Consider the following 15849-nt stretch of genomic DNA (forward strand, 5'->3'; position numbering starts at 1 on the left):
TCAAGTACCAGTTCTAGCAACTGTATATCTATATTTTTACTGGACACAAATAGATATTTCCACTTTTTTCAGCGGTTTACATCTTTACATCAGATCAAAACCACTTATATTGTGGGTGCTTTCAAATCTGATGCCTTCTAGTGTCCCTTAGGGCTCTGTGTTAAGACCCTTTATATTTGGTATTTGACTCCTCAGTTCAGTAATTCGCCATCACTGGGTTAGTTTTTATTGCTGTTATTTGACACAATGTGCAGGTATAACCTTATTCTGATCAACCACACAGAACTGTCAAATTCCTTATTTAAGATTAAGCAGTCGATACAATCAAACTGGTTGGTCCTCTTCACATTTAGCTAACTGACATGATTATGGGTGGGTCAGAAATAAGCCCTGCTACATCAATTTCAGACCAGTTCTTTCTGGCATGACTTTGTCTTTCAAGGCCCAAATGTTACAAAGGTGTAATTTGTTTTTCATCCATATTATTGCCTGTTTATTGCATTGGTGGCTTTGATTGGTTATGGATTTAAATGGAGTCCTTAGACAGCACAGAAGATAAGACTGTATATGTGAACTATTCTAGATTTGACTGGCAGCCAGGGTAGGGAAGCCAAAACAGGTGTTATATGCTTACAGCCATCAGCAAAAGAAGTTTACATTAGTTCCTAATTAAGTAAAACCAAAAATAAACTGCCTCCCATAGTCTGTCAGGGACTCCAGCACTTTAAAACCGTTTCAGTCTCATTTAACAATTCTTGTTTAATCTGGTTTTTGCTTGAACTCTTTTCAGGCCTGTATTTTTATTTTACATCACCTTTATGCCCTATATAGAGCCATGATTGTGTAATTTAGTGCTGTCTATAAATATCTGTTTATTTGCCTGATTTTTCAGTCTTGTGTATGTTGTGCCTCAGGCAAAAATACTAATTGAAAAATCTGGACAGTTGTTGCAAATGCTAGCTGTGATGTCTAAATTCACTGTATGCAGTCCAGGAACGACACCTTTTTCCTTATTTGCCATTTTGTACAAAGAATGTTGCAAGAATATTTTGTTTTGGAAACAGTTGTCCTTACATTAAATATATCACTGATGAACATAATTCAACATTAAAGTCTGACATCTGCAGGAAATTACTGGGACCCCTAATCAAAATTGTCTTGAGGTCCAAAAAGATTTACAGACCGCATGTTTTAGCTTTAAGTGCAACTGCCACAAAATGTTCAAAATTAAAACCATTTTAACTGCAGTTCACTCACCATGCTTTCTAATATTAACATAACTAAGACCAGTGACAAATATTAGTGTTGTAATGCCATGATCATTTTGAGAGCAGTATGCTTTTACCTGTCATAAACTTAAGAGGTGTATAGTTCACAGCATTAGTGGGAAATCTGGTTTTGTATTGGTTCACTGCTACGAATGGGCCTGCTGATGGGTATGCAGTAATCGTGCTATGCCTGAAAGATGGTTTTTAAGCAGCTGTTAAATGCAAACTAAGTCAGTAAATCGTTTTAATAGAATTCTAATGTTTGCATTTCCTTTCTCATTGCATCCTATATTCTGTGCAGCACCTGCTGCTATTACTTAGCACTCAATAAATATAGGGCAGATGACATCTGTCTTATTTCTGTCAGAACAAAATTACCTGTATTCCTACTTGGTGTTCTTGCTCCACGGCAACTCTGATCTAACCCAGGATCTGGTTGGGTGTTTGTGTAGCTGCTGTTAAAAAAATAGCTGTCACTGCATTGGCAGAGCCACCACTCCTGGCATCACCAGATCCTGGCCTCTCATAATACTGGTACAGCTTTCAACAGTTAGGATCCATGGTGCAAGTGGGGGTTACTGGAGGCTTGAGTTAATGGGCATGCATTGTAGCTGGGATGGGGGAGGGGTTTTCTTGTTGAACTTTATATTTTAAAAAAATTCCTAAGTTACTCTAGTTAATCCCCTCTGGCCCCAGCCCTTCTCCTAATTTTATTTTTTCTCTTATCCCCGAGAGCTGAGGCACTGTCCAATAGTGAGCTTCAATGCTGCAATACTCAGGTGCTGTTTATACTTTCCGCCACATGAGGTCCACCTCTCCTAAATTAACGCTTTTGAAAATAAACTAGATTAATCGCTAAGACTTCTATTGGTTCAACCTGTTCCAGTGTGCCCATCTCATTAGATCAATATTAAGTAAAGAAGATCACTTATTTCCACCAAGCACAACTTTAGATTACAAAAGACCAATAATAAAGAGAAGAAGCATATTTTTCAGTGCCTCTCCCAATCCAAGAAATCAGAAAAGCACATGGGCTTGCATTCACAGGACTCTGATAACAATGTGGTTTCTCAGTAATTTTCTAACATCCAGGGAAGACCTATGTATGTGTAATATATACTGTAAGAAGAAGAAAGCATCTCCAAGCACTTTGCATATTGAAAGGTATCCATTTGATCTACTTTGAAGAGTAGCACCCATCTCTGGGTAATGTGCAACTGCTGTAATGCACTAGTAACCCCACTGTACAACAGATCAGGAGAAAAGGTGAGAACGTTTGCCAGTTGAATTAAAAGGGAACTTTATAAAGCCTAGATTGTTCAATTTCAGAGTGGAATTTAGTCAGGACAATGGGGTTAACGCCCCTCTCCTTTTGAAAATTGCCATAGGTTCTTAAATGACTTGGAAGTCAGAATCTTAGTTGAATGTCTCATCTGAAAGATGGCATTTCCTACAGCTCAATGTCCAGGTGACCATACTGGAGCATTCTGGTCCAGAGAAAATAGTGCCACCTACTGGTCCTCCAGCACCATTACAGTGCATTTACACACCCAGGCTGGATTAGCTTCAGAAATTCTTATGCTCTGTGTACCTAAGTTAAAACAGGAGAACATGAAACAAAAAAAAAAGAAATTGATAAATAAAAAGAAATTAGCTAACTTCTGTGCGCCATCTGTTATTTTCAAGAAATTCTGGCTCTTTAGCTGTTGGTGTCAGTGTGGATTTTGGCTAAAGATAGTGGGCATTTGAAGGCTTCAGCAGATATAAGGATTTTGTTTCCCAAAGCCAAGCGAGTAACCAGCTCATCTCTTGGAGCTTCTGCTTTTACAGACCTTGTGTCCGTAGGGTTGTGACAGCGGTCCAGATGTTCCAGTCATGCGAGTCAGAATGGGTTTGTGTGGAGGGTGGTAGTGTAATTGTTCTCCTGAGGAAACATCAGTCTGTCTGTTGGGCTCTTTATTACCGCTCTACCCTGCTAACACCAGCCCCCTCACCCTGCTGTTCTAGCACCATATTCTACCTGGAATGGACTCCAGATGTTTGATGAGAGATCACTAGTTTAGCTATAACAGCGGAGAGGAGGAAAAAAAAGTTGGACTCACATAAAAGTTTGTCTGGATGCCATTAAGTACAATTTGATGTAATGTGTAGTTTGGGACGTGACATTTAAGTGGAAACTGTGCACAGCAGATGAGAGATTGGAGGGGAGTGTGTGTGCTGTATTTTCAGCCGTATTTAAGAGGGTTGTATAAACAGCACTCTGTTTCATCGCTGAGCAGGCGCCTCTCCAGTCCTTTCTGGTCTCCCTAAACAGTCAAAATGGAAGGGTTCTTGTTTTAATGTGTACAGAATTACACCGAAATGAATAACACACCTCTGTCGGGGGTTCCAGTGGTTGTGGGGTGATACAGTGGCCTATTGTGTGGGCCGAGGGGTGCTTGCTGAATGAGGTTACATTCACAGCCTATCCATGTCAACCCCAATTGTATAAAGAGGCTCATTCAAAAATGTCTCAATTCACTGCTTAATATCATTTCAAAACAGAAGGCAGCTCCTGCTTCGAGTCTCAGAAGCTTACACTTCCACTGCCTGTCAAATGTAATTTTTTCAGATCCAGTATATATTTTTCATCTGCGCTATTCCACGGCAAAAGGAGCAGCAAAGGTATGAAGTAGAACTAGAATAACAGCCAGTTGGTTTTTCTAAATGTTGTCATTTAGTTGAAGGGAGATCAATACTAAATATATACTGCTGAAATTGTTGGAGCAGCAAATCATTTCAGAAAATGATTGTAGAAAGTTTATATAAGAAGTTGTGGGTAGACGTTTCTGACATTTTCTCCATGTTGTAAACTCAGGTATGTCTGATAGTGTTTTTTAATGAAAATGTGAAGATGTTGAACTTCATGAGTATTGATTTGGATGGTGCGACACCTGATTATTTGTATTGCCTGAACAGAACCAGCTTTAGCAAAAGCAATACTGAGTGAAATATTTTTGCACGAAAATAGGCAAAAAACATACATAGAGTAAGTCAGTTCATTCACTGAACTACTACTTACAGTAGACATCAAATCAGCTGGATTGCTAAGGCTTTAAGGCTTGAAAAGGGAAGAAAGGATATTGTAAGTGTTAAGACGCCTATGAGAGGCTAATGTGGCCCCTTATAGTACATAAATATTTCCAGGATTATAGCTTAACAGTTCATAAAAAATGGCAGGACATGCAAGAGGCAGATGCCAAGCTGCTGGCAACGTCAAGGCCTTGTGTGTTCATTACATTCAGGAATGAGTGCCAGAAGTGTTGGCGCCCCTAACCGATTTCACTGCGTCTTTACGGAGAGCTTGGACATAATGAGCACCCATCAATCACCTCCCAGTTGCTTTGTCCAGTTCTGAAAGTGTGGCTCATGTCAACTCATTTTCGCCATTAGAGAACAAAAAAGATTTCATTGTAAAACAGAAACATGTTCAAACGAGTGTTTTGTTCATTTAATCTTTAAAGGTTCTGAATGAAAAGGTCATGATTCTAAACTACAGGCTTATATTAACCCTTTTACTTTCATCTCAAGGAAGACATTGTATCTTTATTCCAAAACACTGGTGCGCTGTTAGAGTGGCGCAGCTATCCTTTCTGCTATTTGTTGAATATCATGGGACAGTCCATTTATTTTTTTCCTTTTAATTAAAGTTTCACATTAATAACATTTATAATTCGGAGCTCCTGAGTGGTTCCACCATCACCCAAGTGATTTTTAAGCCCTGAAATCCAGGCATCACAAGCTTGAGTCTGGGCCATGTCATTACCTGACTGCGACTGGCATTTCCCAATCCAGTGATGGGGCACAATTGGTCGAGCTCCATTCAGAGCTAGCTATGTCTTGGCATGCATCTGCCCCCCTAGTGCCTTTCTTGAGTGAGAGGTGCCACAGAGGCTGCTTGTCCAAGAGCTGCTGTCTGTGCCCTGCAGACTATGGAACCCTCAATGTGTAAACATTGAAGTGATAGAACTGAGTACTGTTGCTCAACAGTGGGCAATTCCACTTTTACAAAATGCATACAAAATACAAAATGCAGTAAATACGTACAGTGATGAGGGATTTCTCAGTTACTGGAACAGCTTCAGTTTCATTTGCCATACTTTCTAACATCTGGGGTAAAAAAAAACAGCTCCAGTCAGATTCTTAAATATGGTTAATTGCACCGTGGGCGTTATGTAAGCTTTGTATCTGAATAACTACAGTACATGTTCATCAATGGGCGGAGTGTTTTAACTGAGTGAATCTGCAAATTATTTAAGTTCAGATACTGTATTAAGTATTTTTTTCTTTTTATCAAAATATCCCTCCTGTGAAAGTGTTGAAACTTAGCCTTTTACTAAATGATGTTTACAATTCATCTAATGATGTTGTCTAATTTTACACTGTATCTGATTTACAATTGTACGTGTCCCCATAAAATAACCAACTAATGCAGAATTCCAGAAATAGAAATGAACACATTCATATCTGGACATGTGGCCTTGTGCATCACCAGGGAATTGTTTACTTTTATACCAGTGACTTACATTTTTCAGGACTATCAAGTCTATCAACAGAGAGCTGCTTGGTTTTAACGCTGTATGCTGGAACTCGGTGGTTCATTGGTTCATACAACGAAAGCCCTACAGCAGAAACATTCTGTTTAGCTAATGTTTCCACTACTCTCCTCTTATTCAGAAGTGATTAGTAAGGCAAGAGTCTAAAAAGAAGCAACAGCTGAGTCACACAACAACATAGGCAATGATTATGAAATTAAACAACAGGTACACAATACCACAGACTGACCTAAATTGGCTGAATCAAAAAGGGCAGTTGCTATGTGATGTGTCAGTACCCATTAGTTCCCAAAAATGGTTTCTGCTCTGACCTCCAAGCACAGGTGTCCCTCATCAGCAAACTGCTGAGGTTTGTAGCTTAGACAGCTCTGAGTATTAATGGGTATTATTAGGCACGGCTCATAAAATATCTCAGAAAACTCTGCTGGCTTGTCTGTGGCTCCATTAATGAGAGAACGAGAGAGAAAACACATTGTGGAAGAATAAATGAAAACATACACTGAGCTCTGCGGCGCTTTAACTGTGTCGAGAGAGACAATGAGGGTGAGTGCTCAGAGTTAGAGTGGGAGGTTGAAATAGGCTAACCCCTTCGATTGGAACGGATGCATTCTGCTTCACAGCATGCAATGACCGGGCAGAGTGTTATTAGGAAGAGTGAAATGCATCATTTGGCATAGTTTGTGGTCTTAAATTTCTTTGGGGATTTTCCTGCCTGTTTTCAATGTATTCCAATTTATGTTAGAGAAATATTTAGGCACAGCCATGTTTTTATAAGGTCCGTTCTGGAACCACATTCTGTTCTGTTAATAGGTAAATGGTTACAAATACCACAGGGTGTCTTGGAACATGATTAGGAATCCATACCACTGCATTGAAGCTCAGAAGTCTACCTACTAAGATTCATCGTTTTCGGGAAACGTACCCCTGATCTACGGTCCTGAACAGAACAAGTGGGTCCCATGCCATAGTTTATGTAAAGCTCTCTGGACCCCTTTGTGATGAATTCAGAGAATTGGGTTGTGCTGCTTTTTAATTGCTCAATTGGGACAATTTTTCATAACAGACCCATGAATTGTCTGCAGTCGGGAAGGGGAAAATACTAATGAGCCAGGAATCACAGCAGAGGATGCACTATGGTAATTATCCTCACTACTCCCAAAGTTCATCCTGGGCACTGTTGTGTTCGCTCATTCTTCTCATGTCATTCCTTTTACTGATAGCCTCAACGTTTTGCAATCTGTCAACTTTTGCCAAATTAGCAGTATTGCCAGTATGTCTCATTAAGCTACTCGATTTATACTAATCACTGTGAAATGTAAAGGATGCATTTCTCTGTTAATTTATGTTTTTTTTTCTTTATCTCAGCTTGTAAACAAGGCAGTTCGTTTGACCACATCTGGACTCTCCTGAGAACTTGTGAGGCTCCGCGCTTGTCCCACTTTGCCCTCGTCCTGTGAAGTAACTACTGCTACCAATTTCGCATTGTCATCCCCCGCCATTGAATTAAATTCGATTCTTCCTCCTGAAAATGTTTTATTCATTTCAGGCGAGTTATAATATCACTGACATGCTGTTTTTCTGCAGCACATTCCTCCCTTTCCTCCGTAGTGCTTCCTGAGATGACGTTAGTGTTATGGCGGTTAAAATAAATCCCGTATGTTCTGTGTTCCCTCTACTCTCGGCCTTTCCCTTGTCTGAATGGATTGTTTTGCTGTTGCCTTGTGTTTTCGGTGCGGTTGCGTAGGTGTAAATTGATACAACGATGTCAGGTTAGTGAAATGTGTGCTGTGGCGGTGCCGTAGGGGTTAAGGCGGTGTCGCCTGCTGGACAGGGTGAGAAGGGTAATCCAGATGTGACTGGTTTAGAAGCCAGCGGTTTTCCGCACAGCTGGAGTCTGTTAACTCAGCTCCTTCCCCCCGATAGTTTCAATGTGCGCAAGACTCTATGCAACTGGTGGCTTTGATAGAATAAAAAACGTAATTCGCACACGCAGGTCATGAATTAATCTTTTCTGAAATTTGCATCTTTTTTTTACACGATACTAAGTGGGTGATTAGCTCGTGCAACCCATTCTCAAACGGGGAGTCTTTCGTAGGGCTGTCATTATGGGTACCGGCACTGTAGAAATGGAAAACAAGATTTCCGCCCGTTTGCAAGTTCTTCTGTGCCTGTGGGTTTGAGAATGTCCGAGGCTTGCACATTTTAAGGATTTGTAAATCCGTATTGTGCTCAACGTCCCAGTTCTTGCTGTTGACCTGGCTGTTTTGTGAGCAGGGAAACCCGGAGCTTTCCCACTCTTTAATGTAGCCTAGACTCACGCACGGAGCTGCAGTGTACCTAGGATGCGTAGAAATGGACAGTCGCTGCCCGTTTCTGGGTCCTAGCGCTGGCGTAACTAAAGGTATTTTTTTTTTAGAAATGTCTTATGGCATCGCTTGTTATAAAGTAAGATTGCATTAATGTAATGCAAGATAAACGCTGCAAAATATATATACTTTTGATAAATTTACGTAGTTAAAGAGTATTTAAAGCCATGATTTAAATTATTTTCAGTTTACTCCAATATTTAAGAAGTCTTATGAAGAGGTACCCCATTGTTTATCAAAACAAACGTCGCTGTAAGTATGGGAATGGATTTCAATGTGCGCTTCAGCTGGGAGAAAAATAATAAACTCGCTGTTTTAGATGTATTCCATCACGTTAGGTGTTAAGGTGATGAAATTTTACTTTTAAAAACACAGTAGGTTTTTAATGAAAAAAAAACAACTTCCATATAGTAAAATAATCAAGCTCCAAAATGACAGGAAATGAAATGTCCTTAAAAGCCGCTGTTCACACCCAGAGATGAAATATTTTACTAGGTCTGACTCTATACACCCTACACTGGCATCCGAAAATATCCCAAAGCCCTCTCCAAGCACCGCAGCCTCGCTGGAAGTTCGGGCAGTCGGTCAAAACGAATTCACTGGGGACATCGCAACAACAACACGGCCTTTCCTCCTGCATGAGCGCCGATGTGCTGCCTTCCTCAAGCTGTTAGCGAAGGGCAACACGCAAGCATCCGCTAGCTCCAAAGCAAAACGAGAGATCATGGCTCCGTGAGTTTATTTTAATTCCATTCTTGCGCTATACATCCTGTTACTAGAAAACGACATCCGCCGGGGACAGAGGTACTGTATTGTTTCAGCAGTTTAATTCCGTGTCCGCGGAATTCAGTATTTATTTATCCACGTTGCTAAAAACTGCCTCTGCCATAGGACTCCAACTCTGGAACGCGGAGGTGGACCCAGCTCAGCTAACAGTTCAAAACAAGAAGAAGAAAAAGAAGAAAAGCCGACAATTCACTAGAAACTGACTAAGTTTTTATAAACTGACTTTTTTATTTTATAAAACATGTAACATTACATATCAGGCCCTTGAATGACTACTGAAGAGGCATTAAGCGATTCAGTTAGATGCAAAGCATTTTTATTCATATCAAAATATGTTTATAAAAGGGAGGCACAGTGCCACAGTGCTTTGCAGTACTAGGACCCTGGGTTCAATTCTGGACCTTGGGTGCTATCTGTGTGGAGTTTGTATGTTCTCCCGGTGTTCACCTGGGTTTCCTCTGGGTGCCCTGGTTTCCTCCTGCAGTCCTAGGACATCCTGGCAGGTTAGTTGGCTTCTGGGAATAACGGCCCTAGTGTGTGTTGCATGTCTGTGTCAGAGTGTCTGTCCTGTAATGGACTGGTGTCTTGTCCATAGTGTACCCTGCCTTTAACCAACTGCTTGCTGGGATAGACTCCGGCTACCCCTACAACCCAGTATTGGACAAGCAATTAGAAAATGATTTGATAACTTTAAAAAATTGAAATAAACAGTGAAGGTGAGAGGACAGCAGTAATTAAACAAACATCTGCTGTTGGTCAGTGCAACAGAAGAGAGACACGTTAAAAGCAATCACAGGAAATAATTTCTAATTGGAATCTGCCATTTCGTCTTACGGTATGTGCAAAAATGTCATCGTGTTTCCCAGCCCACTGGTCTGGAGTGATGCTGACTGGTCTTTGCCATAACCTTACGCAACATTACTAACCTTTAGCCTCTGTGGGTCGTCAGAGAACGAAGACCTTAAGGTGCTGGTCCCTGGTGCAAAAACAGATGAGAAACAAGAACACAGAGCAGAGTATACTGCACCTCTCTATTAATATCAATATTGATCACATTACTCCTATCCTGGAGTCCTTGCACTGGCTTCTGGTCAAATTCCGTGTAGACTTTAAAATCCTCATGCTCACCTATAAGGCTCTGCATGGCTTGGCACCTCAGTACCTGTCTGAAATATTATTGCCCTACTCCCCACCTTGCAACCTTCGCTCTTCTAATTCTGCTCTCCTTACTGTCCCCCGAGCCCGTCTACATTGTCTGGGTGACAGGGCCTTCTCCTGTTATGCCCCCAAGCTCTGGAACTCTCTCCCCAAGGATATCAGAGAGTCACCTGCTCTAAACTCCTTCAAGTCCAGACTCAAAACCCTCTTCTTCAGAAAAGCCTTTACTTAACTGGTTCCATTCTTCACCCCTCTGCTTTTCTTAGTACCACCATCCACGGTCTCCTCTGTATATTGTAATTGTGTTTTATCTTGTGTATTCTTTTTATTTATTATCATTGTCATTCTGTAAAGCGCTTTGAGAAGCTACCTTTAAAAGCGCTATATAAAATAAAGTTTATTATTATTATTATTATCATTATTATTATTATAAATGTGTAATACAATGGAGTTGTCAGAGAGGGGGTTAGGAGCACCAGGTGGGACCCTATGCGGCGCTGAGACTGAAGGTGATTGCAACCGATTGGCATCCCAATCCCAAAGGCAAAAGGCAAAAGTCGTAGCCCAAACGGAAGAACTAGGTCGGGTACCCAAAAGAGTCGGGCCAAGTGAATCCAAATCCAGACAAGAGGCGAAGTCGAAGCAGGAGGAAACGAGGTCGAGAGTTGAAGCGCGCCCCAGAGAAAGCCGAAGAGAACTTCTCACTGAGCGGGGACTGAGAGGAGTGAGAGGGCATCGACAGGGAGGAGTGTGAGGGATGACAATTGATGAATCAGTGTGCGGGTGTTGGCGGTGAGAGGTGCTCGTGGGTATGGGGCTCGTGCCGGTACTATACTAAGATGCACAAGTAAAGCATCAAATAACTACACAATCACATGAGGTCCCTATGTTGTTAGCCCTTCAAGGTTTGTTCTTTCAGATGCATTAAGGAGCTTCCTCTCGGGGTTATTTCTCAGACACACATCACTGCTGTTTAGTTAAGTGATAATTCGAGAATTTACCACTGTTAAGTTACGGTACTTTTTTACAAGACCAGGAAAAGGGAATGGGTTGCAGAAAATAAAATTAGCCAGCTATATTACAGTACGTCATTCCAGAAAATGTGTTTGAAGTCTTTTTGCCTAGATAAAATAAGATCACTTTATTAGCCATGTACAAGTTCTTGAATTAGGAATTTGTCTTTTCACCTACCCCAACTTGCTCTCCTTGGGACACACAGACAGGGAGAGAAGCTTGGGGTCAGAGCGCAGGGTCAGCCATTGTACAGCACCCCTGGAGCAGTTGGGGTGAAGGGCCTTGCTCAGGGGCCCAATGGAGTAGGATTCCTCCGCCGGCCACCGGATACGAACCAGTAACCTTCTAGCCACAGGCGCAGATCCTTGGCCACAGAGCCACCGCTCCGCCCTAGATGGGCTATATTCCCCCTGCAAGGTGAAATGGGTTAGGTTATTGAAAATGAAGTCAAATAGTTCACATCTCACACAACTGAGAGTGAAGCAAAATGAATCCAGATGGGCTGAGCTGTCTGAACATGGACCTGAACACCTTGGTGCCTGCTCAGCACCCATCTATGGAAGTGTGCTCAGAACGGAAGACCTGCTTTTAGAATTCTAACGCATTGCCCCAATGCTGCGCAAATCGTTTATGGAGTGTGTTTGGTGGAGGGTGACAAAAACTGGGGGTAATCGTCACTGCCTGTGTCAGATCCATCCAGTTTAGCACCTTTTGGTCAACATCAAACTACCTCCTCATCATAATCCCTTTACTAATACAGGACCAGAGGAAAGGCAGCGAATGGGAGCAGGCTGTTGAAGCCATCTAGCTGTGGACTTTAGTTGTTAATTGATCTAAAGATCTCACCAGGCCGTTCCTTGACCTAACCCAGAGTATCCACTCTTTTTCTGTAACTATTTCTATCTTAGTGCAGGACAGGTTCTGTGTAGAGCAGACAATGGGAATAAGGCAGGATACACCCTAGACAGGGCATCGGTTGCGACTGATTAAGGTTTACTTCATATTATACTGATTGTAAGGTAAGTACAGTACTCTTCAGACCAGGGCAAGGAGAACCTCGATCTGGATTGGAACTGTATCTGCAGGCTTGCATTCCAACTCATCTGTTAACAGCCTACATCAGCTCATTATTGGCTTAATACAAGCACTTGAAAACTTCACCCAGCTTTTTAAGTGCTTTATGGTTTTTTTTAAGAGACCTAGAAAACCTACAAACCACCCTTTCCAGGACCAGGACTGGACACCCCTGCTGTAGATGAACTGGGAATTCTGGAGTCTCTTATAATAAATATAATTATATATTGGTTGAAGCCAGTGGAATACAGAAAAAAGTTATACATTGTGTTACAGAATATACTGTACGTCTGTTCATTTAAAAGTTTTTTTTTAAACGTCGTTTTCAATTTCATACACGGCTATAGCAGATCCGTGATCATGCTCAAGTGTTCCTCAGGACGCAGGGTGAAAACTTCTTTCTTGCTATTGCCAACATGAGTGCTAAACGCGTGGCGTTTCCCGCGCTAGGACCCTGAAGAATTGCGCGCTCCCCGCCGCTGGGGAGGGGATGCGCGCTCTGGAGGCCCTGACTGGAGTGGAGTGTGACAGAGTGGCAGGCGCAGACCGCTACAGCTTAGCCATCACAACCGAGCCGCCCAGGGCTCCCACTACCGTTATCCGGACCGGCGCTCTGCTTTCCACATAGGAGTTCTTTATTTAAAAGATACCAGGAGATTGATAACGGAACAATCAACTCCAAAACTGGCAACTTGGTGCATGAAAAATAAGAAAGAAACGTCCCCGCGTCCTGTCAGCTCCCAAATTTGGGAATTACAGTACGGCTGTAATTCCTATTTCATTTGTCATGCGCTTCAATGAACTGTACAGGATACCAGAAGAGGAAGGAAAGAAATTTGTTTTTCACCAGAGGACTGTACAGCACGAATTCTTAGACGGCTCATAACCAACCCAAGGGTCGGTTTTCTCGGCTGAACAATGTAAATGTCATTAGGAATCCATTCGGAGGGATGAAACGGAGTGAAAGTTCTAAGAAACAGTTAATTGCCTCATTTAGAAACAACTTCATTAACGTTTCCCTTTGGAACTCTATCGAGTGAAGAACAACTGCTTTAAAACCAACACAACAGTGCTTGCTTTTGTCTTTTAATCAATAATAATGTATTTGGCATTCATTTTATCCGAGATAGTATTAAAACACTATTGAGCTGTGCTAGACGTCACTTAAGACAGTTGAGGTTTTCATAACGGAGCGCACGTTTTGAAAAGTGACAGCTTCTGGATTTTTCTTTGATCACTAATAATTTGACAGCAAGAGGAGATTTGCTTGGCTTGGCCATTTTTGATTTCCCTGCCTTTTTTTCAGGAACAAACTTTTAACAAGGTCTTAACACATCCCCGCAGCGCGGTTCTCGGCGCAGTCTCAACCAGAAGACACAGAAATTAATTTGCAAACCTACAAATGATCCCGCGCCAGTAATCGGCGGATTTGCACCCTCGGAGACATGGGCTGACAGCGGGACAGCTGAGGCTGAACAGACGGGGACAATGCGGGTGCCGGGGGCTGGCGTGCCGTTCTGTTTCCCCTTATTTCTGCTGCTTGTTCTTTTCGCCGTCTCCGGCTCTCGGCCGGCCAAAGCCTGCTCCGAGCTGACCACCATCAGCGGCTGCCGCTGCACCGACGACCGCTCCAAGTCTCACGCCACGGCTTCCCGCAAGAAAGTGAGCTGCATCGGAGAAGAACTGACCGAGCCGCCCCAGGCTAGACTGCTCCCCAACCTGACCGTCACCCTGTGAGTACAAGAAGGAGTTCGGAGTTTTCGGCCCACGTCTTAAACGGTAGCAGGAGAGGGCGTGAAGTGCGAAGGGAGTGAAGTCGAGATCTGGCCATGCATTCTTTACCATAGCAAGATAAAAAAAGAATCAGGTCCAATTCAGGGGGAAGCAGAGGTCAGTTCCACTCTGCAAAGTTAAATTAAGAGTATTTTTTTTTCTTTCATTGTACCGTTCAACGTGGAAGTGACCTCTACTTGCTTCTTGGTGGCCGGGTCGGACCCGAACTCTCAACATATACAATTAAGGCATTCTCCCATACCAGTATCATAAATACCGTGACATTGACGTATTGGGCATAATTCACCGTTTTCTTCACAAACACACATTTCATTCATTTGACCGCACACACATTTCTACTCTTGAGTATCAGACCAGGGGTGCAGAGCAGAGGTGTTGTACAGCATTTGAGTCAATGCAGAGAGTTCAATCAATCAATCAGTTGATCAAATGCACAACAATACAGCGTGCGGCAGTAGTTGCTGGCAATGAAATGTCTTTACTGATGTTCAGAGAGAGGTTGTTCTCCTGGCACCATGCTGCCAGGGTTTCAACCTCCTCCCTGTACGCAGTACAAGCTCCCTGTCCTTGATGGATCCACAAAGACTACGCTCATGACGCCTCACGGCCAGCCACGGACGTCGGACCGTTATCTGCTTCTTTTAGCTCCGGTGCTGTGATGCAGCTAGAATCGGCTTAGAGAATAACTCAGCGGGTCCCCGTCGTCCCAGCCGTGTTTTACAACTTGACGGGTTTGCCCGCCGTTAAGACAGCGGCGGTATTGCAAGCGTGTATCTGAACCGAGGCTTTTGTAACTGCGCAAAACAACAAATGCCAGAGCTGGCTCAGGTTCAGAGGCGACCGATGAAGTCACGAGGAAAAAAAAGTGGGCGACGTTTAGCGAATGAAGGTGGAATAAGTTGTATTTCATTTTCTGTTGGCATGGAGTTAAAAGCGTGTGGGACACACTGTCGCTCATCTGTGTCTTTAGGGGCGGCGCGCGTTTGTTTATATGTTCGACAGCTCTTTTTTTTTACAGTAAAAACATTATGCAGCAAGAGAACTAGCCAGCTTGCATTGTGTTTTCATGTCGTTTAATGACGTACAGTACAGTAGTTCGCTATTGTATATAAACTGCATGTAGCGGGCCATTTAGCACGAGCCTTTTCTACATCGTTTGCCCCGTGAATTCCAAATCCAGTTCGCTTTATAGAAAAACATTCTGTTACACTTTAATTTCTTAAAACATCAGATTCTTCTTTTTCGAGTATTTTTAAATTTCACGTAGAAGCATTTTAAGAGCAATGCGTACGGCCTAATTTTCAAACTACATTTCAAACTAATTTTCCAACTAGCTTTATTCCATTCGTTACCTTATGTCAAAGTTGGTTTCCCCCCCCAAGAAACTTGTTTAAACCACCGTTGCTTGGAGTGGTTTAAATACTTATTGTAGTTAAATCTCTGAAGCATGAGGCCACGATTCTGTGTTTTTTCTCCATGATCATTTGCGGACTAAACGCTATAACTCGTGGAGGAGAATAACACTTTCCCAGAACTAAAATCAAATACAAAAAAAAAATACAAGCTAATGTAAGAAATAAATAATTTCTGTTTAATATTAAACGATGCTTCATAGCAGCTCGAGCGTGAAGTATAGTATGTTTCTGATAACATTATATATACATATCCATGTTCACAATAATAAAGCGTTGAAAACGTATTTGTAGACCCAAGTGTGTTAATACGCGCTCCCACATCTCGTGAAGTACGCCTGCCTCCAATTACGCTGTTAGTAGTGTTTTCTTGCTCGGGTTT

At 42.3% G+C, this 15849-nt stretch overlaps 1 protein-coding gene across 1 annotated transcript in view; it reads left to right on the forward strand.

The window, feature by feature from the left end:
• Nucleotides 1–12808: 12808 nt before the first annotated feature.
• The window catches only part of adgra2 (adhesion G protein-coupled receptor A2), a 58067-nt gene continuing 55026 nt past the window's right edge, over nt 12809–15849 (forward strand). The window contains exon 1 of the mRNA XM_088909214.1: nt 12809–13994. Coding sequence (XP_088765340.1) covers nt 13750–13994 — 245 coding nt within the window. The 5' untranslated portion in view covers nt 12809–13749. The remainder of the gene's footprint in view (nt 13995–15849) is intronic.

This window comes from Atractosteus spatula, chromosome 2 (assembly GCF_055471065.1).
Source record: "Atractosteus spatula isolate fAtrSpa1 chromosome 2, fAtrSpa1.hap1, whole genome shotgun sequence".
In the NCBI taxonomy this organism is placed as follows: domain Eukaryota; kingdom Metazoa; phylum Chordata; class Actinopteri; order Semionotiformes; family Lepisosteidae; genus Atractosteus; species Atractosteus spatula.